At 50.5% G+C, this 26,491-nt stretch overlaps 2 protein-coding genes across 2 annotated transcripts; one reads left to right on the forward strand and one right to left on the reverse strand.

The window, feature by feature from the left end:
- Positions 1–7,395: 7,395 nt before the first annotated feature.
- On the reverse strand, positions 7,396–8,469 carry LOC141040647 (uncharacterized). Its single transcript, XM_073506766.1, has one exon. The coding sequence runs from the start codon at positions 8,467–8,469 to the stop codon at positions 7,396–7,398; it is 1,074 nt and encodes a 357-aa protein (XP_073362867.1).
- Positions 8,470–18,694: 10,225 nt separating this feature from the next.
- Positions 18,695–21,354, forward strand: LOC141040648 (uncharacterized). Its single transcript, XM_073506767.1, has 2 exons — positions 18,695–20,572; positions 21,328–21,354. The coding sequence occupies exons 1-2, from the start codon at positions 18,695–18,697 to the stop codon at positions 21,352–21,354; spliced, it is 1,905 nt and encodes a 634-aa protein (XP_073362868.1).
- Positions 21,355–26,491: the final 5,137 nt, after the last annotated feature.

Consider the following 26,491-nt stretch of genomic DNA (forward strand, 5'->3'; position numbering starts at 1 on the left):
CGGGCGCGCGGGCCGGGAGGGCTTCCCGCGGGCCTCGCGGGCTCGCGCGGCGGCGCGGCGTACGGCGCCACGTGGTAGGCGGGGAGTGGCTGGGCGCGGCGGCGGGGAGGTGTCCGGTGGCGGCGGACACGTCCGGTGGCGGCGGGGTGAATTTTTAGGGTTTGATCTGCGAAATATCTCGGGAGAGGAGGTGTATATATAGGTAGAGGGAGCTAGGAGACTCCAAACGGAGTGCGGTTTTCGCCCACACGATCGTGATCGAACGACTTAGAGCATGGAGGAGACTTAGAGGGGTTTTGGGCTGTTTAGAGAGAGGTTTTGCTGCAACACACAAACGAACATTGTGGTTACCCGGTTAACCGTTGGAGTACCAAACGACCTCCGAATGGAGCGAAACTTGACCGGTGGTCTCCCGGTGGTATACCAAGGCCACTTGACAAGACTCGGTCCATTCCGAGAGCGTTCAACACCCGCTCACGAAAAGAAACAAGAAGGGTGCACCGGAGGAGGTGGGAGTGCCAGATTGCAAAACGGACAACGGGGAAATGCTCGGATGCATGAGACGAACACGTATGCAAATGCAATGCACATGATGACATGATATGAAATGCATGACATGAACAAAATGCAAAATGCAAAAAGCAAAACGAAAAACAAAACCCGACCACAGAGGGAATATCATAACACATGGCCGAAAATGGCAAGAGTTGGAGTTACAAATATGGAAAGATACATCTGGGGTGTTACAGCTGTATATGTGGACTGGGCTGCAGAAAAGCCAGAATAGAGGGGAGAACCTAGTCCTATCGAAGACTAGCATCTTCTGGAAACCACCATCTTCCATCAATAGGAGGGAGTAGAGTAGCATGAAGTAAAGTAGTAGTAATGTTACCAACCTCGGCCAGAGATCCTTTCTCGACTCCCTGCGAGAAAGCAATCCTAGAGCCATACTACCCAGTTATCATCACAATCCATTACTCGTCACAGGTATCCAGTTCAAGTTGTATCGATCGGGATACAACTCCAAGTGTCCGTTACCGTAGGACAGGCTATCGATAGATGTTTTCTTCCCTGCAGGGGTGCACCAACTTACCCACCACGCTCGATTAACTCCGGCCAAACAATACGCCGCAACCCGACGTAGGCTTAATAGAGAGGCCAGCACGCCGGACTAAACCTATGCCCCCAGGGGTCATGGGCCATCGCCCCGGGAACTCCTGCACGTTGCGTGGGCGGCCGGTGAGCAGACCTACCTACCTCCTTAAAAAGACAGGACCTTACCAGTCCAACCCGGCGCGCGCCCGCTGACGTCTATTAAGCTTCGGCTGATGCATACGACGCAAAACGCCCATACTATGTCCACGTGATGGTTAGAGCTATCAGGCCAGAGGCCCCTCGGATCAAATATCCAAATCGTAGTGGATTAGGAACGCGCGGTAACAAGCAGAGACTCACGAAAGATGTGTGTTGGGGAACGTAGTAATTTCAAAATTTTCCTACGCACACGCAAGATCATGGTGATGCATAGCAACGAGAGGGGAGAGTGTTGTCCACGTACCCTCGTAGATCGACAGCGGAAGCGTTATCACAACGCGGTTGATGTAGTCGTACGTCTTCACGATCCGACCGATCAAGTACCGAACGTACGGCACCTCCGAGTTCTACACACGTTCAGCTCGATGACGTCCCTCGAACTCCGTTCCAGCCGAGTGTTGAGGGAGAGTTTCGTCAGCACGACGGCGTGGTGACGATGATGATGTTCCACCGACGCAGGGCTTCGCCTAAGCTCCGCAACGGTATTATCGAGGTGTAATATGGTGAGGGGGGCACCGCACACGGCTAAGAGATCTCAAGGATCAATTGTTGTGTCTCTGGGGTGCCCCCCTGCCCCCGTATATAAAGGAGCAAGGGGGAGGCAGCCGGCCAAGGGGAGAGGCACGCCATAGGGGGGAGTCCTACTCCCACCGGGAGTAGGACTCCTCCTTTCCTTGTGGGAGTAGGAGAAGGGAAGGGGGAAGGAGAAAGAAGGAAGGGTGCGCCCCCCTTCCCTAGTCCAATTCGGACCAGACCATGGGGAGGGGTGTGGCCACCTTTTGAGGCATTTCTCTCCTTTCCCGTATGGCCCATTAAGGCCCAATACGAATTCCCGTAACTCTCCGGTACTCCGAAAAATACCCGAATCACTCGGAACCTTTCCGAAGTCCGAATATAGTCGTCCAATATATCGATTTTTACGTCTCGACCATTTCGAGACTCCTCGTCATATCCCCGATCTCATCCGGGACTCCGAACTCCTTCGGTACATCAAAACTCAATAAAACTGTCATCGTAACATTAAGCGTGCGGACCCTACGGGTTCGAGAACTATGTAGACATGACCAAGACACGTCTCCGGTCAATAACCAATAGCGGGACCTGGATGCCCATATTGGCTCCCACATATTCTACGAAGATCTTTATCGGTCAGACCGCATAACAACATACGTTGTTCCCTTTGTCACCGGTATGTTACTTGCCCGAGATTTGGTCGTCGGTATCTCGATACCTAGTTCAATCTCGTTACCGGCAAGTCTCTTTACTCGTTCCGTAACACATCATCCCGCAACTAACTCATTAGTCACAATGCTTGCAAGGCTTATAGTGATGTGCATTACCGAGTGGGCCCAGAGATACCTCTCCGACAATTGGAGTGACAAATCCTAATCTCGAAATACGCCAACCCAACATGTACCTTTGGAGACACCTGTAGAGCACCTTTATAATCACCCATTTACGTTGTGACGTTTGGTAGCACACAAAGTGTTCCTCCGGTAAACGGGAGTTGCATAATCTCATAGTCATAGGAACATGTATAAGTCATGAAGAAAGCAATAGCAACATACTAAACGATCGAGTGCTAAGCTAACGGAATGGGTCAAGTCAATCACGTCATTCTCCTAATGAGGTGATCTGGTTAATCAAATGACAACTTATGTCTATTGCTAGGAAACATAACCATGTTTGATTAACGAGCTAGTCAAGTAGAGGCATACTAGTGACACTCTGTTTGTCTATGTATTCACACATGTATTATGTTTCCGGTTAATACAATTCTAGCATGAATAATAAACATTTATCATGATATAAGGAAATATATAATACTTTATTATTGCCTCTAGGGCATATTTCCTTCAATGTGACCCCGTCGCCCCGTCTCGAGGACTTGCGGCAAGGGCTAAGAATGCCCGGCCATGCCTCGTAATTATCTCGCGGGCACCCTCCAGGTCAACCCGTCTCCACATCACTCGCAATTATGCTCGCGCGGGTACCCCTCAGGGTCGACCCGTCTTTAGTAACATGGTTCAGTGTAAAGTCATGGTAACCATAGTAACTGTGTGTCCAAACATCAAGGGGAAAACCCGAGGAATCACCCCCGGTGAATTCCACTCGATGTAATCATCAAGGTGAACATAAGAGGAATCACCCCCGAGGTTCACACTTGAGGGGTTGCACGATAGAGTCGTATCGGAAGTGGTTAAGGCGGAATCACCCTCGATGACCACGACCGAATAGCTACACTACAGGGTTAACATCAGAAGTGCTGTAGAGGTCTCACCCTCGGCACTCGATAGTAACCTAATAGTGTCGAGCAACTAAGGGGAAAGTGATGTGCGGTGCCCGGGCCTGGTCTTCGATCCCGTTGATCGGGTCTTCGATGATGAAGCAGGGGCAACAAGGACAAGGTGGGGGTTACTGATGGATCACTAACCAACCTATACTAAGCAGTTTAGGATAAGCAGGTTACAAAAGCATGCTATGCATCAGAATAGGAGCAATCAATTACAGTAGCAAAATCTAATGCAAGCATGAGAGAATGGAATGGGCGATATCGGGATGATCAAAGGGGGGGCTTGCCTGGTTGCTCAGACAAGAAGGAGGGGTCGTCGGTGACGTAGTCGATCACAGCGGCATCGGCAGCCGCCACGGGGTCTACCGAAGAGAAGAGGGGGGAGAAACAGTAAATATAAAGCAAATGTAGTATCACAAAGCATAGCATGGCAATATGATGTGCCGGGTGTGACCTAACGTATGGCTACACGATAAAGGTGAAGGGGAATTCAACCGGGAATGTATTCCCGGTTCCGGACCTGTATCAAACAGATGACCGGAGGGGGAATGTTCCATGTTCAGCATGCTAGGGGCATGTGACGGATGAACGGACCGCGTATTCGGATTCGTTGGATTTTTTGAGCAACTTTCATGTAGAAAACATTTTCATCGGAGTTATGGATTATTTTAAATGATTTTTTGAAGTTTAAAACATTTTCTTGGAATTCCTGGAATTAATAATAATTCGAAAACAAAGGATAAAAAGCTAAGCGCACCCAAAACTGTACCCAGCTATTCAGCCCAGAAGCTGACAGTGGGCCAGGGGTGCTGAGTCAGTGGAGCACAGTCAACAGTTGAGCAAGTCAACATTGACTGGTCAACATGGCCAATGGGACCCACATGTCAGTGGCTGTTAGTTACTAGATTTATTTAAAATCAGTTTAATTAACAGGGAGGCCCACATGTCATACTCTAGAGATTTAAACATGGTTTTAATCCTATTTTAATTAAGTTAAAAAGTGTGCGGGCACGGGCTGTCAGTGGGCGGGGGTTAGGCCCTGGTTAGTGGTGGTGGTTAGTGGCTAACCCGGCAGGCCCACTTGGCAGTGACACGCGCAGGGGCACGCCGGCGATGGGTACAGAGGGCGGCAGTGGGTCGCCGGACTCGCCGCTCCGGTGACCCTTTGGTCAGCCGAGAGCGGCTACGGGTCAGGGGCGACGGCGCACGTCGGTCCACGGCGGCTGGCGACGCGGGGGTTGCCGGAACCCACTACGACGACGGCGTGCAAAAGTGGCCAAAACCGGGCACGGGAGAGCGCAGGCCTCGGCGAGCGGGAGAAGGCAGCGCAGGCGGGCGGTGACCTGGAGCGGGCGTCGGAGTGCGTTCGCGACAGAGAAAGGAGGGGGCGAGGCCCTCACCGACGTTGGAGGGAAGGGGGCGGCGTGGCTCCAGGTCAGCCGGCGAGGAAGAGGTCGGGGACGGTCGTGGTGATGCGGCGGTGAGCCGTTGGCGCTGGCGATGGAGAGGCGGGGCGGGGTCGAGGAGGCGGTCCAGCATGGGGGGGGTCCGAGCGGCGGCGTCGGTGGTGGAGCACGGCGGCGATGGGAGGCGCGGGATCGAGCCCCTCCCCGGTCCAGAACCAGTCGAGCGGGAGGGGTCCGGGGAGGAGGACGGGTCGTCGGGCAAGGGAGGGGGTTCTCCGGCGAGGTGGGCCGCGGGGCGCTGGCGTCGAGGATCAGCGGCGGGGTCGCCGATGGCGGTCAACGCAGGCGTCGGGGGCGAGGGGCGAGCACGATGGGGTCGTGCCCCCGATCCAGATCGTGGGAGGGAGTGGGGACGAGGGGGGAAGTGCTGGATCGGGTGAGTAGCTAGGGTTTCGGGGAGGGGATAGGGCCATATAGGCCAGGGGAAGTGCGGGGTGGGCCGACTGGCTGGCTCGAGGCCCAGCTAGGCCGGGGGGCTCCCCTTTTAATTTGCTTTTGTCTTTTTCCTTTTCTTTTGCTCTTTTCTTTTTACAAAAAAAAGCTATGCAATATTTGAGCTGTCAAAAGGAGTTCTGTAAAATGTGGGACTTGGCCAAATAAATACATTACAATATTTGGCACCTGCCACAAAAAGTTTGGGAGGAGTTTGAATTGATTTGGATTTTTCACAAATGGAAAAGTATTAAAAATGCTGATTTGGAACTGCTTTAATTCCAGGGGAAATTGGCTATCTCAAATGATATTGAATCACTCATGACATTTAGTTAGTGAATATTTGCAACCCAACGAACATTTTTGTTTTACTGTTTGGGAGAAATAATTTATTTGACTTTATTTTAAAATTGAATTTGAATTGGTTTTGAATCAAAGTGGGATTAGCAACTTCATTATGATGACATGGCATCATCAGGCATGAGATGACTGTATCATGATACTGGGGGTGTTACATAGGGCTTGAGCAACCGTCCTGCTGTTCTTAACTTTGGCAGACACTCCGTGGGTCAGCGTGGGCGCGATGTCCTTAACTGCGAACCCATGTATCCATCTATCTTTCCAGAACAAGACTTTGTCCCCTTTGCCAACCGTGATGCTCACCAGACTGTCGAACACCCGCCTTGCCTCATCATCCACCAGCAAGTGCAGTCCTTGCCAGGGCCGGAGTTGGTCTGTCCGCCTTAGCCATTCCCATATCACTCGAAGTGCGATAGCCTGAAGCTGGAGGTTTTTCAAACTGAGACCACCATAAGACACGGGCCTACATATTGTGTTCCATGCAACTAAGCATTGGCCTCCATGGACCCGATCTTTCCCAGCCCAGAAAAATGCTCTCATCCAACTGTCGATGTCCTCAAGCACCCATGCGGGCGCCTTCATCATGACCAGTAGATGATGGACTGGTCTAGCTGCCACCACAGACTTCACCAAAACCAGCCTCCCCAAGCGCTGCATAAGGCCTCTCTGCCATGCAGGGATGAAGTGCCTCACCTGGTCAAGCAACGGCTGCCATTGCACCTTTGTCAGTTTCTTCACCGCCAGCTGCAAACCGAGATATTTGCAAGGGAATTCGCCCACGGCACATTGCAGCAGGCTCTCCACTCTGTTTCTGTCGTCAGGGTCATCGGTGATGAGTATAGCCGAGGACTTCCTGTAGTTAACCTTGAGTCCCGACGCTTCTCCGAAGATATCCAAAGCTCTCCTGACAAACTCCAGCTCGATTCTAGATGGCCTCACAAAGAAAGCAACATCGTCCGCATATATAGATAATCTTTGCATTGCCGAAATGCCTGTGTAGCTGCTCAACACGCCCTCCTGCATGGCCTTAGCAACGACTGCCGTAAGCGCCTCCATAGCAATCATAAACAAGAGCGGAGAGACCGGGTCCCCCTGCCTGAGCCCTTTAGCATGCCATATTCTTCTCCCTGGAACTCCGTTAACCAGCACCCGCGTGCTTGCAGTCCTCAAAAGAGCTGCCACCCTCGCAAGGCAGAGGTGGCCGAATCCTTTCGCCCTCAAAACTTCAAACAGGAAAGGCCAAGAGAGGGAATCGAATGCTCTCGTGATATCCAACTTGAGGAAGACGCCGTGATTTTTCCTGGCACGAATCTTCATCGCCACGTGCCTCACTAGCAAATAGTTATCGTGGAGACTTCTTCCCCTTATAAACGCCGACTGATTCACACCCACCAGTTCGGGCATGCGCCGGCGAACTCTGTTTGCCAACAGCTTGGCGAAAAGCTTTGAGAAACTATGCGGCAAGCTGATCGGCCGGAAGTCCCCCACCTCCATCGCGTCCGGTTTCTTAGGAATTAACACTATTAGTGCTCAATTCAGCTTTGCAAAACCTCTACTATCCCCCACTGCGAGCTTGGTCAGCGCCGCCAAGATGTCATTTTTTATGACGGGCCATGCCCTCTGGCAGAACAAAGCAATGAAACCATCCGGTCCAGGTGCTCGATCCGGATGCATCTCTTTGACGGCATTCCAAACTTCCTCTTCTAAAAAGATGCCCTCCAACTCGGACAGATCAGATTCCTCCATCCCCAAATACCTCAAGTCCAAAGTGTGCCTTCTCACATGGTCTGTGCCCAGGAGGTTTTGGAAGGCGTCCGCGAATATTTCCTCTTTGCGGCTCTGATCCAAGGCAACCTCATTGCCCACCCGCACATGAGGAATAAAGTTCTTCGCGCGTCTACCGTTAGCCACCACTTGGAAGAATTTGGTGTTCGCATCGCCCTCACGTATCCATCTATGACTAGATCTCTGCCGCTCGATGGTTCTCTCTAGAGAAGCAAGCCCGAGCAGAGACAACTTGAGAGTACGCCTCAGCCAAGTTTCTAGCTCAGTGAGCCCTCTCGACTCCATCGCCTGATCCAACCTGTGGATGACCAGCGTCGCCACCGCCATGAGCAGCTTGACGTTACCAACTTTCTTCTGACCCCAAGCCTGAAGCGCCACTCCCGCATTTCTAAATAGTGCATCATGTCTCTTAAATGGGTCAATGATCATTGGGTCACAAACCCAAGCGTCCTTGACCGCTTGCTCCAAGCCCTCAAGCTTGGGCCAAAAAGTCTCAAAGCGAAAGCGTTTCTTGGGGCAGAACGCGGCACTGGTGGTGATGTGCAGGGCCGCGTGATCGGAGACACTCGTGGACAGGGCCTGAAGCAAGAAATCTAGCCAAGCCATCTCCCAATCAACAGAAACCAGAACTCTGTCAATTCTGGTGAGAGTAGGGTTTTCTCTTTCACTCGACCAGGTGAACCGACGCCCGTGCATGTAAAGCTCCTTCAATTCATTACTGTCAACAAAGCTCCTGAATTTGTTCATCATCGTGTGGTTTATGTTAGTGTTGCTCTTCTCGTTTGCACGCAAGATCATATTAAAGTCGTCGAGCACCATCCATGGTCCATTGCAGAGAGCACGCCTGGCTGCCAAGTCCTCCAAAAACTGCGTTTTCGTCACGTTTCCTTGGGGGCCATATACCACCGAAATCCACCAGTCCTCCCCTGCCCTGGGGTGCACCAACCCCGTGAGGAAATTCGTATCCCTCTGGATACGATCTACCTGCAGAACCGTTGTATCCCAAGCAAGTATGATCCCTCCTCTCGTATCATCCGCTGGAAAGTAAGCAAAGCCGTCCAAAGACGGACCACAACATTGCATTAAGAGAAAATTGCCTACAACATCCAGTTTTGTCTCCTGCAAACACACAAGATTAGGCTTCACCGAAGCCAGAAACTCTTTCACCGCTTTCCTCTTTGCCAGACTGTTCAAACCACGAACGTTCCAGCAAGTCACCACTGGGTTGACATTCATGGAAATCGAAGTCACACCCACCTCCAAGCGCGCGCAACTAGTGCGCAGAGATCCTCTCGACCCCTCCCACTCCAGGCATCTGCCTTGACAAGGCCTTGCCAAACAGTGCCGCTATGACGCGCACATGCTGCTCACGGAGCGGCGAGTCAAATATGTTCTTGAGCTCTTGCACTTCCGAGTCGTCCACCTGGAGATCCTCCGGGACCAGCCCGAGCATCCTGAGCAGCACATTTTCTGCCGGTGTGGCTGCGGAGGAGCCCAGCGCCGCAGTTCTCTTGGCTGCCCTCGTCGTGCGCTTGGGTGTGAACGGCTCTGCCTCCGGTCTGAGTGAGGAGGCCTGGATCTCCTTGAGAATTGGTGGCGCAAGCTTCTTCATGATGTGAGAGCAAAAAGCCTTGAGCCTTCCATAAGCCACCGCTTCCTGTGGCGTCATCTCCGACGCCGTCCCCATGGGCACCACACTTCCATTGTTAAGCTCAACAGCGTTCTGCACAGTTTCCAACTCCCTTGGCTCAGATGTCTCCGCCCCTGCCTCTCCGACACTCGCTTGGCCCTGGCTAGGCAGCTCCACGAGCGCAAAGCTGCATGCCACCGTTGCATGGTTCTCATCAACGTGTGACCCACAGATCACTGTTGCATGGTTCCCATCGGCACTGGGCTCCCCACCAGCCAATGCATGTCCCTCCTGGGCTACTGGCGGGTCCACCGGCCGTGCTTTCTCTTTGTCCATCAACGAATCTTCCACGGGTGCAATCAGAACCTGGGTCCCATCTGTCTCCATGTCGGGTCGACCGCAGTCCCGAGCCACAGCCTCTCCGCATCGCTAGACTGGCCGGGAACACAGTCCACCAATGCGGCCAGCGGAGAGGGCTCGACCCGAGTGGCCGACCGCGGTGGCCCCTCCAACAGTGCCACCCCAGGCTGAATCTCCAACTGACTCGTCGCCGCATCCCGAGGCCTCACCTGAACCGCGATCTCCTCAACGTTCGTGCCACCAGGGGACGGATCCCGGGGCAACACCACCTGAACGGGGGGAATATTCCTTGCAAGGGCATCAGAACGCCCAACGGGAGTAGGCATAGCTGATTGCGTGGGGACACTCCCCCCATTCCCGCTCCTCCCGTTCGAAAATCTCGCCGATTGGCCTCCAGCTGTAACCACTTGGTGCTCCATGACCGAGATACGGTCAAAAGCAGACACCCTCTTCGCCAGCCTGCTCTGGATAGGCTGCGTGACCCCACCTTCCGTCAGCACGAGCTTTGGGGGCATTGGCGGGAGACGCCAATCCGCACCGACACCGGGGCTCACCTCCGGCGACAGCGCCGCCCTGTTCCTGTCCACCTCCCGCGCTCCCACGGCGGGGCCAGTCCCGCGCCGATCTCGCACCCCGAAACGCCAGCTGAGATTGCGGGTGTAGCTGCGCCTCCCTTCACTCGGGCCACCCAAGTCGCCGCCGTCGGCATCGGGGATGCCGCTCTGCCCACTGTCCGAAGAAGCTCTCAGGAACCATGGCTCGTCCGCACCATCAAATTCAGTCACCGAGTCCAAGTGAATCAAGATCTTATACTGCAACAGCTCCGGGTCCGAGAGCGGCGCCACCAAACCTGGCTCAGGCACTGCCAGCCAGCGCAGCGACGGGATGCACTCAGGCTCCGCCGTCCACGCCGAGAGCTTGAACGCAGAGAGGTCAAGCCGCGCACTTGTCTCCGGCTCCACCAAGTCCACCAAGCAAGACGACCCAAGCAACTCTTCCGCCACCTCTCTCTCTCCCAAGCATGAGGCGGGATTCCTTCCAGCACCAATGACACCTTGAATCTCATCACAGAATGCACCGCCTGAGCCTGGCGATTCCACTGTCTGAAGAACAGCCGCACACCCTTGTGGTTGATCGATGGCCGCGCCCCGACGCTGTTGCGGATGTTCCTGACGCGCAAAGACCACCAGGAAGTCTTCCGGCCTGTACTCGTGCACCGAGAACCACTCCGCCGAGATGCCAACCTCTGCGTCCAACGCCTCAACCACGAACTCCGGGGAAATGCCACGCCTTGCGCCACCAACGTACGCCACCATCGCGAACTGAAGCTGCCTCTCCAAATCCTCCATGGACCGCGTCCGCCGGACGACGCAGAGCTCGGAAGGCTGAAGCTCCTCGTGCTGCGTAGCCTCCATCCTGAACCACACCACCTCGTGCTGCCACACCACCCTGGGAGCCACACTTCCCGCGACCATCGGCGGGGGCGGCGGTGCTGGGGGCCCTCTGGCCCCCTCAACCTCGCGGCTGGATTGCCCCGCCGCGCCCCGCCTGGCCACCTTGGCCGAGGCCGCCCTCCTCAGCTCTTCCTCCGGCGACGGACTGCGGGGGCGCTTGCACTCCTTGGATTCGTGCCCCGGCAGACCGCAGCGAAGGCAAACCACCTGGTTGGTGCAGTCGATCTTGCGATGCCCCTCCTCGAAGCACTTGAAGCAGAGCCCGGCCATCTCCGGCGACACCTCTCGTCGCTGCTGCTGATTTGCCGCCGATCCACGTGCACGCTCGCGTTCCTCCCGCCGCAGCCTCCAAAGTTCCTTCTTGGAGGGCCTTGGTTGCGACCAACGAGCCGCCGGCTGCTCCGCCGACAGATCTGCCGGGTCAGCCCTCGAGTCGATCGCCCGACCGCGCCCCTCCGACGCCTTCCGAGAAGATGGGGCGCTCGCCGCTCGGCCTGAAGGAAGAGCCGACCGACGCCGGGCTGGACGCCATGAAGCACGGAGAGGAGAGAAGTGAGGGGAGGGGGGGGGGGGGGGGGGGGGGGGGGGAGCTCGCCCAGAGAGGTGGCCGCCGGGGTCGGAGTGACCGCCGGCGGGGGGAGGGGGTGGACGCCGGCACCGGAGTGGTGCACGGCGGCAGAAGGGGGACGGGCGCTAGGGGATCAGATTTGGATCGCCCGTTGAGTAGTGCCGTTTCCCACTGGTACTTCTTCAATGCGCGTACTTTTGGGAGCACGAGCTTGGAGGACCACCCGAAGCTCACAGCAATGGCCATGGACATGGCCAGGATGATGCATGCATGGTTGCTTCATGTGTGGAAGTATCTTCAGTGGACTACTGAAAGCAAATTTTAACCCTTGTTTCTGGAGCATGCCCCTTGCAACCCTCAGGAATATTATGCAGATGAATTTACTGCTGTATGGCGAACATTTCAGCGACCCTTGCAGATGGCAGAGCCGGCGTATCTTAGGAGAGCAAAGGGAACTTCCTGTGAATGCTTGGTGAGACATGTTCTGCCGAAACCAGACCTAAAGATCCAGAAATGATGAGCATGCAAGATCTTCTCTTCAGAAGTGTTAGGCCTAGAGGGAAATTCAAGGTCCATGCGTGGACATCCTTCACTGTGAGATACAGAGGTCACATCGCATGGCCGCCAGGAACAAGCGCTGTCAGAATATATAGTAGCCGCTGACTAGCTGTCTAGTCTTTAATTTCTTCTCCGAACATGATTTCAATTGCACTAAGCCAAGACACTTCATGCTCATGCATGATTGATGGTGTCATGTGGGTCTTCTCTTATAGGCATAGGGGGAAGCCAGACTAGCCAGGCTATATGGCTGACAGCAGATCCAATCAGGGATTCGATCCTATTTAATTAAAAGATGAAAAGTCACTTCTGGAGAGCCCTAGTTGTGTATGTATAGGAATCAACAGTCAGTATTAGCAAAACACAATTTGTTATCTATCTGGAACCTGTAAGGCAAACCTCTACATAAGAAGGTAGCCACATGAAGTCTAGGCATGGAGAATTAATAAAGATCTTGTTTCATATCTCTACTCTTTCTTTCGATGCCTAGAAAGAAAGAGTAGAGATATGAAACAAGATCTTTATTAATTCTCCATGCCTAGAAAGAAAGAATAGAGATAGGAAACAAGATCTTTATTAATTCTCCATGCCTAGACTTCATGTGGCTACCTTCTTATGTAGAGGTTTGCCTTACAGGTTCCAGATAGATAACAAATTGTGTTTTGCTAATACTGACTGTTGAGTCTCCATGCCTGGAGGCTCCAGATCACGGAATAGCCTAATGCAGCAAGGGCTCTTCCAGATGGTTTCTCAAACAACATGAAGTGATGCAAAGAGAGTAGATACTGTGAGTCGTGACTACTCTTGTTACTGAAGTACACATATTTTCTTTTCTATTCGGAGTATTCTGAGATACTGACATGGATTGCACTGTTATTTTTGTTGTTGTTCCAGCTGCAGGTATTATTATAAGCAATTAAAGAACGCTGTATGGGTCAAAAGTTATGGGAATTTCTTTGGGAGGGTGATATCAGCCAGGTACCTATGTTTCTTTTATCCTGTGTAATATACTACTCCCTCCGTTCCTAAATATTTGTCTTTTTAGGGATTTCAAATAGACTACCACATAGGGATGTATATATACACATTTTAGAGTGTAGATTCACTCATTTTGCTCCGTATGCAGTCACTTCTTGAAATCTCTAGAAAGACAAATATTTAGGAAGGGAGGAAGTAATACTGACTAGTGACAAGCCATATAAGTTTCTTGGACTATTTCCATTTTCCCACCTAATCTTCAAGAGCCATAACAAATCTTCAAGAGCCATAACAACTTCAAGAGTGAGACCTTTCGGATTCTAAAGTAGCTGGTTTCATTTTCTCTATCTTTTTTCGCAACTGAATTTCAGAGCCTAGTTGCAGGATTCAGACAATAACACAGAGAAAATGTACTAGGAAGACTCTAACTTTTGGAGTGATTTTACAGAGATAGACTCGATTACAGAGCAAGGTCGACAGTGATGTTTAGGAAGCCTGTAGCCATCAGGCGCATGATCTCCGATCGCAGTGAGATTGCCCAGCGGCGTGAATCGGTAAGTTGTAGACGGCGCTGTAACAAAAGTAGCTGTGTCTTCCATTCTTCAGAGTTAACTGTTGATTGTTCAGGTTTCAGGTTGGGATCCTGAAAAAAAAATAGCTTTGCACTTGGCACGCCTGCTACTCCAGTTTGTAGTGTCTGTACGATCCACCTCCTCATAGAGCAGGCGTTACATGATGTAGAATTAAAGCATTAGTTGTTTGGATAATGGATAGAACCTTATATAGATTACATACATACAATATTGTTGGTCCGTCTTTGTATGATGTAGATTTAATGCGTTAGTTGATTGGATAATGGATAGAGCCTTAAAGATTACATCCATATAATATTGTTGGTCCATCCTTGCATGGTCTGAATAATAGCAAACGCTCATGAGAGGCAGGATTTCAGTATTTCAATCTCAACTTGTTTCAGTCCATGTATTTTCGCAAAAAAAAAAAAAAAAAAGCATTCTACTCCAGTCTGTTGTGCAATCCAGCTCCTCGTAAAGCTGGTGTCGCATGATCTAGAAATAAACCATTGGTTGATTGGATAGAACCTTCAATATTACACACAAATTGCATGGTCTCAGTAATAGCAAAGGCTCATAACAATCATGATTTCAGTATATTTGAACTGAACTGGTTTCAGTTTATCTTGCTGCGTATTTAGCACTTTCCTTCATCTAATCGAAACATGTAAATGCAAATGTGGTCTAATCTGCAAGTTTCGCCCAGCACAATGGTAGTTTCAGCCTAGCAACTTGTCAGTCACCATTCATGGAATCCATCCAGGCAGGCATGCACATGTACAACTTTTTTTTTGTTATTCTTCTGAGAAAAAAAATACAGGAAAGCTCTGCAACTGGCATACCTGCTACACTCCACTTTGTAGTGCCATCCGCCGCCTCCTACCGTAGGCATTATATGATCTAGTACAATTAAAGCATTAGCTGATCGGATAGAACCTTAAAGATTACTCAGATATAATATTGTTCGGTTGGTCCTTTGCATCGAATGGTCTCAATAATAACAAATGCTCATGATAATCATGATTATTTCTTATATGCCGCCCCAGAGTGGATAATTATTTTTCCACGCATTTTAGGTGGTTGGTTGGGCCCCTCTGTTAGGACCAGAAATGACGAAAAGGAACTAGTTTGAAAAAAAAACTGGAGGACAAGGCTGTTCATTGAGAAATAATTTCTGATTGCTGATTCCTAATTTTTGTTGGTTTTTGCAGGCGTGAATTCTGATTATTTGGTGGTGAAACACTGGAACTAGAGATATAAGACGCTGGAGTGGTGTTTCTTTGGAGGGAACTGGGAAGGTTTATTCTGAATTTCTGACGAGGTTATTTCCATGAGACAGACTCCAATGCAAACCAGGGTATGCTCATGCTACAATTCATAACGTAGTCTTGTTGGAGCTATCTTCTCTATTGAGTAGGTACGTATGTAGCAAAAGTGAGTGAGCGGTTCATGTCTTAATTAATTAAGCCACTGTGACATTACTTTTTAATTAAGCATGGTTGGAGCCTTCCATGCGCATCGCTCTTTTTTTGCATATTATTCCAATTTGGAATTCTGGCATTTGAGTACCAGACAGGCATTGTTCTATTCGCTGCCATCTCTCTCTGCTGCTACATCATGTTTGGACTTCAGTACACCTAATATTAAGTGATGCTGTTACAGGTATAGCCGCTTTGTCACATTTCAGTATTTAACAGCACTTGTATTTGAATTTAGATTATTAACTATACCCATGCCACTTATTTTGGCCTGTCTAAGGAGCATATGTTTTATATTAGTAGTAAAAACATTGCGGTAAACCCATTAGTTTCTACCGATTTTCTTCACGGGTCGCCAGGAATCAACCCTTAATTTCCAACTGCAGCCACGCTCCTGCTCCAGCTCACAGATGGGGACTCACCCTCATTGCCTCCCTGCCATTTCTCGGCCCAGCCAGTCTGTTAACTACCTCTTGGTTGCCATAACATGCTTATGGGAGTACAATATTGTTGGTTGATTGAATGCAGCTTGTACACTTCATGGTCTCAACAGCAAAAAACTCTCATGAGAATTTTGATGTAGGCACATGCCTTGTATTTATCCACCTAATTCGCTTTGTACACTGAATTTTGATGTAGGCACATGCCTTGTATTTTGATGTAGCTGTGTCTTCCATTCTTCAGAGTTAACTGTTGATTCTTCAGGTTTCAGGTTCGGATCCTGAACAAAAAAAGCTCTGCACTTGGCACGCCTGCTACTCCAGTTTGTTGTGCCAGTGCCATCCACCTCCTATAAATCAAGCGTTGCATGATGTGCAATTAAAGCATTAGTTGATTGGATAATAATGTTTTGAATAGCGGGCTATGGAAAATAGCGGCGGGCCTCCGAATAAGCTATAGCAGAGCTATAGCGGGCTATTTATGAAGGCGACCATTTAACGGCACCCTGCTGAAAAGGCTAGAGCGGGCTATAGCTCCGCTATAGCCAGCTATTTAAAACTATGTTGGATAATGGATATAACCTTAAAGATTACATACATATAATATTGTTGGACGGTCCTTGCATTCTCTCAATAATAGCAAACGCTCATGAGTCATGACAGTCATGATTTCAGTATTTCAATCTGAAATTGTACGGCTTCCATTTCTTATTCTTCCGAGGAAAAAACACAGGAAAGCTCTGCACTTGGCACACCTGCTACTCCACTTTGTAGTGCCATCCACCTCCTCGTACAACAGGCATTGTATGATATGGTATTAAAGCACTAGCTGATTGGATAGAACCTTAAAGATCACACACATATAATATTGTTGGTTGGTCCTTGCATCGCATGGTGTCTCAATAATCACAATGCTCATGACAATCATGATAACTTCTGATACCCAAACCATGCCACCCCAGAGTGAATAATTATATTTCTGTGCATATAGTCTTGTTGGTTGGGCCCCTCTGTTGGGAACAGAAATGCTGAACAGGAACTAGTTCGGGGAAAAAAAATAAACTGGAGGAGGGCAAGGTTTGTTCATTGAGAAATAATTTCTGATGGTAGATTCCTATGTTTTGTTGGTTTTTGCAGGCGTGAATTGTGAGTATTTGGTGGTGGAACACTGAAACTAGAGATATATGACTCTAGAGATATAAGACACTGGAGTGGTGTTTCTTTGGAGGGAGTTGGGAAGGTATGTGATGATGAGGTTATATCCATGAGACTCCGATGCAAACCTAGGTATGCTCATGCTATAATTCATAACCTAGTGCTCTTGCAGCTATCTTCTCTATTGAGTATAGGTACATATGTAGCAAAAGTGAGTGACTGGTGCGTCACTTAACTAATTAAGCCACTGTGACATTACTTTGAATTAAGCATGGTTGGAGGCTTCCATGCGCATCGCTTTTTTTTTTTCTAAGAAATAGAAAAAGGGTGCATACTATTTCAATTTAGAACTCTGCTATTTAAGTACCAGCCAGGCACTGTTCTAGTCTCTCTCTCTCTCTCTCTCTCTCTCTCTCTCTCTCTGCTGGGCATAGCTAGTACTAAGTCCTGCCGTTGCAGGTATTGCCACTTTGCCATATTCCAGTATTTCACTGCACTCGTATATATGCATTTCGATTTTGATTGTATCCATGCCACTTGTTTTGGCCTGTTTAATGAGCATATGTTTTATTGGTAGTGTTAAAAGAATCATTGTGGAAAATCCATTAGTTTCCATCGATCTCCTTCACGGGACCATGTGTTCACTGTTCAGTGCCTCTCGCCAGGAATCAAATCCCCGATTTCTCATTGCAGCCACGCAGCGAATTAGTTCACCGCTGGCCGAAAAATTAACACTAAACTAGCGATCGATTTATACCGCTGGCCAAAAATTAACACTAAACAGCCTGTAGCCACAAACCCGTCCGCTCTTCATCCCTAGCCACGCTCCTGCCTAGGCCGCAGAGGGAGGATTCACCCTCGTTGCCTCCCTGCCGTGCCTGCCCAATCTATTAACTAATACCTCCTGGTTGCCATAACATGCTCTGGGAGTATAATACTGTTGGTTGATTTAATGGAGCTGGTACACTCTATGGTCTCAACAATGAAAAAACCTCATGACAAATCACAAGTACGCACATACTCTAGTTATCCACTTAATTCGTACATTCGCATGTGATTCCTCACCGTGTAAGTGGCGGCTTAGTTGGCACATACTGGCATTCTTAACTTTTTTGGTTCTTTGGCTACTTGTTGAAAGTGGCGGATTAGTTGGCACTCCTTGTTGGCTAGCTAGCTCCTGCAACATGAAAAGAAGAATCGCATGTATGCTTACTTGACAGTGTACTACCACTCGCTCAGTTTGCTCTTTAGGTACTCTAGGTAGCAAGGTTTTGGATCCCAAGCGGACCTTTTTTCTGGAGGGTCACCGGAATTTGCGGTTACCACGGTAAGCGTGAAATACCGAAAAAAGTCGGACGAAATTTAAAATCAAAATTTGAATTCAAATATTTCTGACGTCGATATAGATAGATATTTTACTCTTAAATATCACCAACCTTGCCCTGGCATGTTGGCTATTGGACCACATAACCCGCGACTCGCTGCTAAGGAAAGGATGCCTTTGCCACTAGGCCACTACCAGTTCTGTTGTCATAGAAGAGATGGTGTCTATTTAACTCTACAGTGAGCGTTTGAATTCAAAATTTTCAAAATATTTGAGATATTTTGCTCGGTATGAGTGTTTCTCGAGGGATGACGGTAAACCCGGTAACCGCGTGAAATCACGAAATTTCGTTCGGTACCCAAAACGCTGCTAGGTACCAAGGTCATACTCTGCAGTGCAGGTGATCACTTTCTTCAGAGTTGAGAAGTATCACACTGCCAGTATGCGATCTCCTACCTCAATAGTATGCTATTAGTCTGTGCATTTACCATGTTCAATTGTCGCATTCCAGGACCAAACTCGCAACTATGGCTGGAGGGCCGTTGGACTTCTGGATTGACTGGGCGAGCCAGATCGGGGTTCTCTCCAGCCTCGGCTTCCAAATCATCCTCCATCTCTTCGCCAACATACGTCGGCGTAGTAGCTCAATTGTGCTGAGGGTTCCCCTCTGGCTGGCGTATCAGCTGGCAGACACGACTGCGACATACGCCGCTGGCCAGCTCCTCTACAGCAGCAGCACGCCGCAAGACCACCAACTCATTGCCTTCTGGGCGCCATTCCTCTTGCTGCACCTTGGCGGCCCGGACAACATCACCGCCTATGCCCTTGAGGATAACAAGCTCTGGAAGCGCCACTTGCTGAACCTTGTGGTGCAGGTCGCAGGAGCCGGATATGTCCTCTACAAGTACATTGCCGGCAGCGGGATCTTGCTCACACTGGCTGCCATCTTAATATTTGTTGTTGGTGTTGCCAAGTATGGAGAGAGGACATGTGCACTCTGGTTCGCCAATTTCAGCAGCCTCCAGAGCTCTCTCAAGTTACAGGCACGCGACAAGCATCACCAACATTTTTACATTGAGCATCAAGACTGGTACAATGATTTGGAGGATGAGCTCGTCCTGCAGCGTGCTCATTCCCTGTTTCATATCTGCAAGCGCGGAATAGTTGATTCGGTGATCATGGTGGATGACTCAGATAGCTCGAGCAAGGTGGATTCTGAGGAAAGGGAAATAATCTTGCGCCTTAGGGGAGACCGTAAGCAAATGTGGAGGGTGATGGAGATGGAGCTCTCCCTCATGTACGACATCCTGTACACCAAGGCAAGTGTGATACACTCTTGGGTTGGCTACTGCATCCGTATCATCTCGCTGCTTGCCATCACCGCCTCCCTCATGTTGTTCTGGTTGAGCAGCAAAGATGATTACAGCCGAGTCGATGTGGATATCACATACACCTTGTTGGGTGGTGCCTTGGTTCTAGAGGCAAAATCGCTCCTCGGCGCACTAGGGTCGAGCTGGGCGCTTGCTTTCTTGTGTGTCACACGATGGCATTGGCTCCGGCATTCAGCTCTGTGCACTGGAAGATGGCATCGGCTACGGCGCAAACTTATTTCACTTCGCCAGTCTTGGCCTGGCAAGATGATGATGACAGGAAGCTCAAGGAGGTGGTCAGGCACCATAGGGCAGCACAACATGCTCCGTTTCCGTGCCGGACAGGTGGACCCGATAAGCCGTCGACTTGCTAATCTGTTCAAGATGCTGGGACTCGGTGAGTGGTGGGACAGGAGGTACTACTCATGGACTGTCATTGTCCCAGAGACGGTCTTGAAGCGTGCACAGGAGTTAAACACGAGGGTATCACGGTATGATGTGAACACATTGGGCTTGCTCAGGCATACGTGGGGTAAATCGGCACTGAATAACGAGAAGCCTGGGCTGTTCAAGAAGTTGAAGACGTGGCATGGAGTTGACTTCCATGAGAGCATCATCTCCTGGCACATCGCTACTGACTTGATCCTCGCAAGGGAAGAAAAAGAAAAAGGCCTTGATACAGCTGACGAACGTGTGGAGACAGTTAGGGCACTGTCCAATTACATGATGTTCCTTCTTGTGGACCGCCCCTACATGCTTCCAGGCCTTCCTCAAAACTGGCTGTACAAGCAAACCTGCATCAATCTGGATGAGATATGTGAAGAAAACCACCTTGTCAGTTCTCCTGGCGACGGCTTCTGCACTGTGTTCAAGAAATTGTTCCAACCGCATCATCACTGGGACTTGAAACCTTCTGCGCTCGAGAAGAAGCTCGCTGACCTCATAGTGAAGCTGAATGACCATAAGCCCTCTGATGCTGAAAATCCTCGGCTCAAGTACGCGCGCAACATTGCTAATGTAATTAAGGAGGAGAAGGTATATGATAAGGTGCATCTGCTGCTAAGCCTATGGACTGACTTTCTAGCTTACGCAGCCAACCGTTGCAGTAGGGAGTCACATGCCAAGATGCTTGGCAGCGGTGGTGAGTTCACAACCATCGTATGGCTCATGATAGAACACCTACGCCAAATAAAAACAGTCAATAAACAGGAGGACAGCCCTGCATAATTCATTTTAGTCGTTCATGTGTACTGACCTCTCTGGTCTCTGCTGTAAGCATATGGATGTTGTTCAGTTCAGCTCACGTACTCAATTTGTAATTTCTTTCGAAGAACAATGGAATGCAGGGTGTTCATTATCATGCTAGCTAGTACAGTAGCAATTATCCAGCGACCAGATTGCAATGTTTTTTTTCTCCATGATTTGTGATCAGAATTATATATGTAGCCCCAAACAGATGCAGCTCTGAAGACCTTCACTGTGGCCTGTGTATCTGCATGTTGGTTGAGCATCGTTGATTCCTATTCTACTCAATGGAGTACGTGTTATTGCTGTGAGTATCTCATACTATCTTGTCTGCTTGAAGTCCATTTTGTCTCACCGTCGTCATCCACTAACCATCGATCCATTGTGGAGGCGGCCAGGGCAAAACGATTCAGTGAACAGATTGTGTTCTAATTGTATGCTACTATCAAAAATAAAATGTAATAAAATATGTTTTGTAAGCTTGTGCAGGCTTTTTGCTTCAAGCATCAGTGTGCTGGAATCCGGTGTTTCGTATGTTTGCGCAGGTTCTCTGTGGCAGCGATGATCTGTGACCAAATATTTGAAGAGTTCTAAAATAGATGCATGAGTCCGAAGGCACTGCAGTATGTTTATATCAGTTTGCAATTTACTGACAGTAGCAAAGTCACATCCATGTACTCCTATCCCTCTCTATTCCCACGAGGCTCAAGTAAAAATGCATCAGATTTCACCAATCCCTCTATATTCCCATCAAACATGATATCAGCCTACCCGATTCAACCCTAGCCACTGCCCGATGCTTCCGCTCTGCGCCGCCCCCAAGGCGGTCGCCCTTTGTGACCGTCACCGGAGACCGTGCCGTCCGTACCTAGTGTTCATCCGCTAGTCGTGTTGACCGGTTGCCCTAAAGAGTCTTTTTCCCGGTCTTTTGATCTGAGATTTTCTCTCTCTCGTCGGTTGTTTTAATCAACGTTTACTTTTTAGTTCTTCGATTTAAGATTGGTCTGCGTAGCCCGCCGTCGCCGTCGACACAAGGCGCCTCTACTATACCATTGGCCCGCCGCCGCTCGTGCGGTCCTGCTGTGCGTCCTCGATAGAAATCAGGGGGAAGAGCGATTTGTTTCCGTGTGAACCAGTCCGTAGGTGTAGTATTTTTGCGAGACCACTTTCGTTTCTCGTGCAGCTGCGTGGCTGTTCGCGCGTCCGGTTCCAGGCAGAGTAGGGGCTGCTCACGCATGTTGCATGCACATGCACATGCATGATCAGATCTCGTGTACTCTTTGTGCGCTACTCGTACGTCCGGCTGTCACAGGTCCTTTTTGGTTCATCTGCGTCTTTTCAGTCTCCCTCGTTGCGTCTTCGGTCCGATCAACTGTTATGTGCGTCTTCGTTGGATTTTGTGAAGATCGTCATCAAGTATGCGCGTCCCCTCACCAATCAAATTGGCTGACGCTACGTCGCCCCGTCGGGCAGCAGCGCCAGTGCAACGTGGTTTTTTTTGCGGCTGCACCGATACCGCATGCTGCCGCTGCTTCACCTTCTTTCGGGCCATAGCGCCGCGGCACGTGGTCCACGCCGCTCTGGGGTCTTTCTAGCTATTGCCACGACCCACGCGCTGCCGCTACATCGCCTCTTTGGGCCATAGCGTCGCGGCACGCGGTCCACTTCGTCGTCCCCGCGCGTTGACTTTCACGTTGTATGCGCCGCGCCGACTCCCTCGGCGTGGGAACGCCACTGTCCGCGCCGGTCTTCGTCACGCTGTCGGGTTTTTCGTCGCCTACTTTAAGCACCGCTGCCGCGCTCCTAACCTAGCCGCTGCCGCACTCCTAGCCTAGCCGCCGCCTCCTCCGCAGGTCGCCACCGCCGCTCGTCCTTGGCGCCCCTGCCACTCGCTCACCCAAGCCGCGCCACCCGTTCACCTCCTTCGTCTTCGTCCAGCACTAGCTCATCGCCACCGTCGCCGTCATCTTACCCAACCACTACTTCATCTAGTCCGACAACCGTGGTCGACATCGGCACCCCACGTCGGCTGACGCCGCAACCATCGTCTAGTCTTTCTCTGCTAGCCCCCTCGACATGGCATACAGCTCGTGCAAGTCCCCGTCTACACATGCCCGGTGCTGACAACACCGATGCGTGCCTTCATCCACGACGTGTCCCCGGGCCTGGCAAGCCTGGAGCGGCGCCTCGTCAACTTCGTCTTCGTCCGTCTACGCATGCCCGGTGCTGGCAAGACCGACACGTGCCTTTGTCTATGACGTGTCACTGGGTTTGGCAAACCAGGCTCGACGCCTCATCAACAACGTCTTCTTCCCGGCACACCACTACTTCGACACCACCGTGCCCATGACTAATTCGGCACCTCCTTGCGCCCGGAGCTTCACGGCGACTTCCTCGACACCGTCTACCCCGACTCGACATCGACCATGGCGTTTCTTCGCACGACTACCTCGACCACGACTACACAACCCTACGCTCTCGGCTACCTTAACAAACGACACAAAGGGCTACCGCCTTGCTTGTGGAACCTCGCCGGTTTTCACTCTAGCCACGACTTTAGCAATGCATCGACCGTTACGACTGTGGGAGTGTCCGTCGGCTTGCCTTCAGATTCTTCTTCGGTCTCACCATCTGTATCCCTACCATTGTGACTGTTGGGGGATGTTGAGTATTACGATTAGATAGCAAATAAGAGATAGACTAGGATATGTTGTCTTGTCTTGTACTCCAAGTTAACCATATACTTTTATATATACGCCCACGAGGCTCAAGCAAAAATGCATCAGATTCCACAAATCTCTCTCTATTCCCTTCTAACAGGTGTGGTTTCAAGTAGGAGGTTCTGGCCACGTTCCTCAATTGACAGCATTTTTTTGAGGAACCAACAAGAGTGCTGCCTTTTCATTAAGAAGGGGGAAATATACAACTGACAGCAATGGTGAGAGGGGCTTCAGGTCAGCATCAGGATGCAACTGTCGAGGAGGGTCAAAGATGGTTTGCAGAGAGGCTTCCACTGCATGAGTAACTTCACCATCCTTGCCCTAGGTTGTTTTCATGCTTGGCCACCTCGACACCCTGAAAACAAAGAGCGTTCCGAACGCACCGTAAGAACCAAACAGCGGCTGTAGAGGTGGTGTTCAGAGTAGAATGCTAAGGGTTTGCCTTGTGACAGTCAATAGATGGAAACATCGACACCAATATATCCTGCATTGAAAGAATATATCAGAGAGACATCCCATAGTTGTGCTGCGATCAGGAAGTTACAGAGCAAGTGTTCAGCATTGGCGTACTCTGAAAAATAAACACAAGTTCACTCATAAATTGGTCTGGTCGGGTGATGTAAACACAATGGGCATGGTTGTTGTTGCAGATTCCGGCCAACCGAGCGAGAGAGAGGGAGGAAGATGGGTTCGTGAGGAGATAGATGAACTAGACTGACAGAGTCTTTGCGCTGCTAACTGCTCGCAGCTTTTCTGCTCTTTCTGTTATTTATGTAGAGCTCAAAATGATCTGCCGAATACAAAGGAAATCACACCCACACACACCTAGCCTACTGATCGTGCCATCCGACGATGCTACGTTTGCGCGAGTCACTACGCCGCTGTCAATCCCGCTGAGATTCCATGCCATCCCATGGATACGGTCTTGCCGGCGTATCTACAGCTATCTGCTAACTAAACTAACTGAAAGAGAAAATGAGACTGAACCGGACGTGGACATGCACACGCTACCGGCCCGATTATTCAGCTAAGATAACTTGTGTAAACTGAAACTAGCAACGAGGAATATACTTCAAATCACCCCCTAATTCTGTTGCTCTCCCTTGACCTGAATGATCCCAAGCCTGCACCGGAGTTCTGTGAACTTTGCACGCCCAAGTGACTTCGTCAGTATATCAGCCAACTGATCTTCAGTTCGGACATGCTCCACCTCCGCTTTTCTTTCTTCAACACACTCTCTGATGTAGTGGTACCTCAAATCAATGTGTTTACTCCTCTCGTGGTGCACTGGATTTTTGCTCAGTTCAATTAACGACTTGTTGTCAATCCTGACCTGTACTTTCTTCTTCTCTGTTCCAAGCATTTCTGAAACCAGTCTGCTGAGCCAAACAGCCTGTGTTGCTGCCGTAGCTGCTGCTATATACTCAGCCTCGCAGGAAGACAAAGCCACGATCTTTTGCTTCTGAGAGCACCAAGTGATGACACTAGGGCCCAGGAAGAACACCAGACCAGACGTGCTCTTTCTGTCTGTCAGATTGCCGGCATGGTCGCTGTTGCTGAACCCTGTCAGAACAGTTCCCCCTCCTGCCTTGTAAGTGCACTCGTAGTTCAGTGTTCCCCGAAAGTACCTCAAGATCTATCTGATGATCGCCCAGTGCTGCTTCCCGGGTGCTTCCATGAACCTGCTAGCCACACCCACAACATATGCAATATCTGGGCGCGTATTTACCAAATACCTCAGACTACCAATGGTACTGCGATACCTGGTCGCATCAATTACTTCTCAAGTGTTCTTGACAACCTTCAGGCAATTCTCCATGGGTGTGAAGCTCGGGTTGCAGTCACTAATTCCAGCATCTTCCAAGATCTTGGCTGCGTAGCTGGACTGACATACTGTGATCATGCCACGTTCTTGCTTCACTTCAATGCCAAGATAATAACTGAGTAACCCAAGATCTGTCATCTGAAAAAGCTCTTGCATCTGGGTCTTGAACCTCTTAATGGCGTCAGCAGTGGTGCCCGTGATGATCAGGTCATCGACGTACACCCCCACCAGCAGGAAATCTTGGTCGTCTCCGCGCCTGTACAGAGCATGATCCAGCTGACACCGCGTGAATCCAAGTGACTGTAGTGTGGAGTCCAACTTGGAGTTCCATGCCCGTGGAGCCTGTCGGAGACCGTACAACGCTTTCGCAGCTTGAGTACCTTGTGTGCATTGTCGTTGTCGATGAAACCTACTGGCTGGTGTACATACAGCTCCTCCTCCAACTCATCGTTGAGGAAGGCCAAGCGGACACCCATGTGGTGCACGCTCCAGCTCCGGTGCGCGGCCACAGCGAGCAGGAGGCGCACTGTCTCCAGCCAGGCCACAGGGGCGAAGACCTCATCGAAGTCAACCCTTTGTTTCTGTGCATAGCCCTTTGCCACCAGCCGTGCTTTGTGCTTGATGATGTTGCCGGCTGGGTCTCGCTTCACTTTGTACACCCATTTCAGCCCGATCGCATGGTGGCCAGCCGGGATAGACTCCATCTCTGCCTCCATAGTATTCCGCCACGCTGGCTCCTCCAGAGCGTCGTCGACGGAAGCAGGCTCCTCTGCAGCAGAGAGACAGAGCCCACTGTATTAAAGCGTGCACTCCGGAGCATGATCGATCACATACTCCATCGATTTGAAGTGGACAGGCACCCCCTCAGCGTCGAACGACTCGCCGGTGGGCGTGGTCACCCACCCGTCGGTAGGGTCGAAGAACTTTTTTTGTTGGTATAGATGGACTGGCACTCGCTGAGGCTGGCGCGCTCGACGCACATGACGCGCCCACGCTTGACCCGCCGGACACGGGCGTCCGAGGAGATTGTGGTGAGACTGGTGAGCTCGGCGCAGTTGGCGTTGCAGGTGCTCGCGGTGACCCCGCCACCCCGGGCGACACGGAGTAGGTTGTGGTTACGGGCGCACCTGCGTCGGAGTACACGACAGTGAACTCGCGGGCGTG

Source organism: Aegilops tauschii, chromosome 2 (assembly GCF_002575655.3).
Source record: "Aegilops tauschii subsp. strangulata cultivar AL8/78 chromosome 2, Aet v6.0, whole genome shotgun sequence".
In the NCBI taxonomy this organism is placed as follows: domain Eukaryota; kingdom Viridiplantae; phylum Streptophyta; class Magnoliopsida; order Poales; family Poaceae; genus Aegilops; species Aegilops tauschii.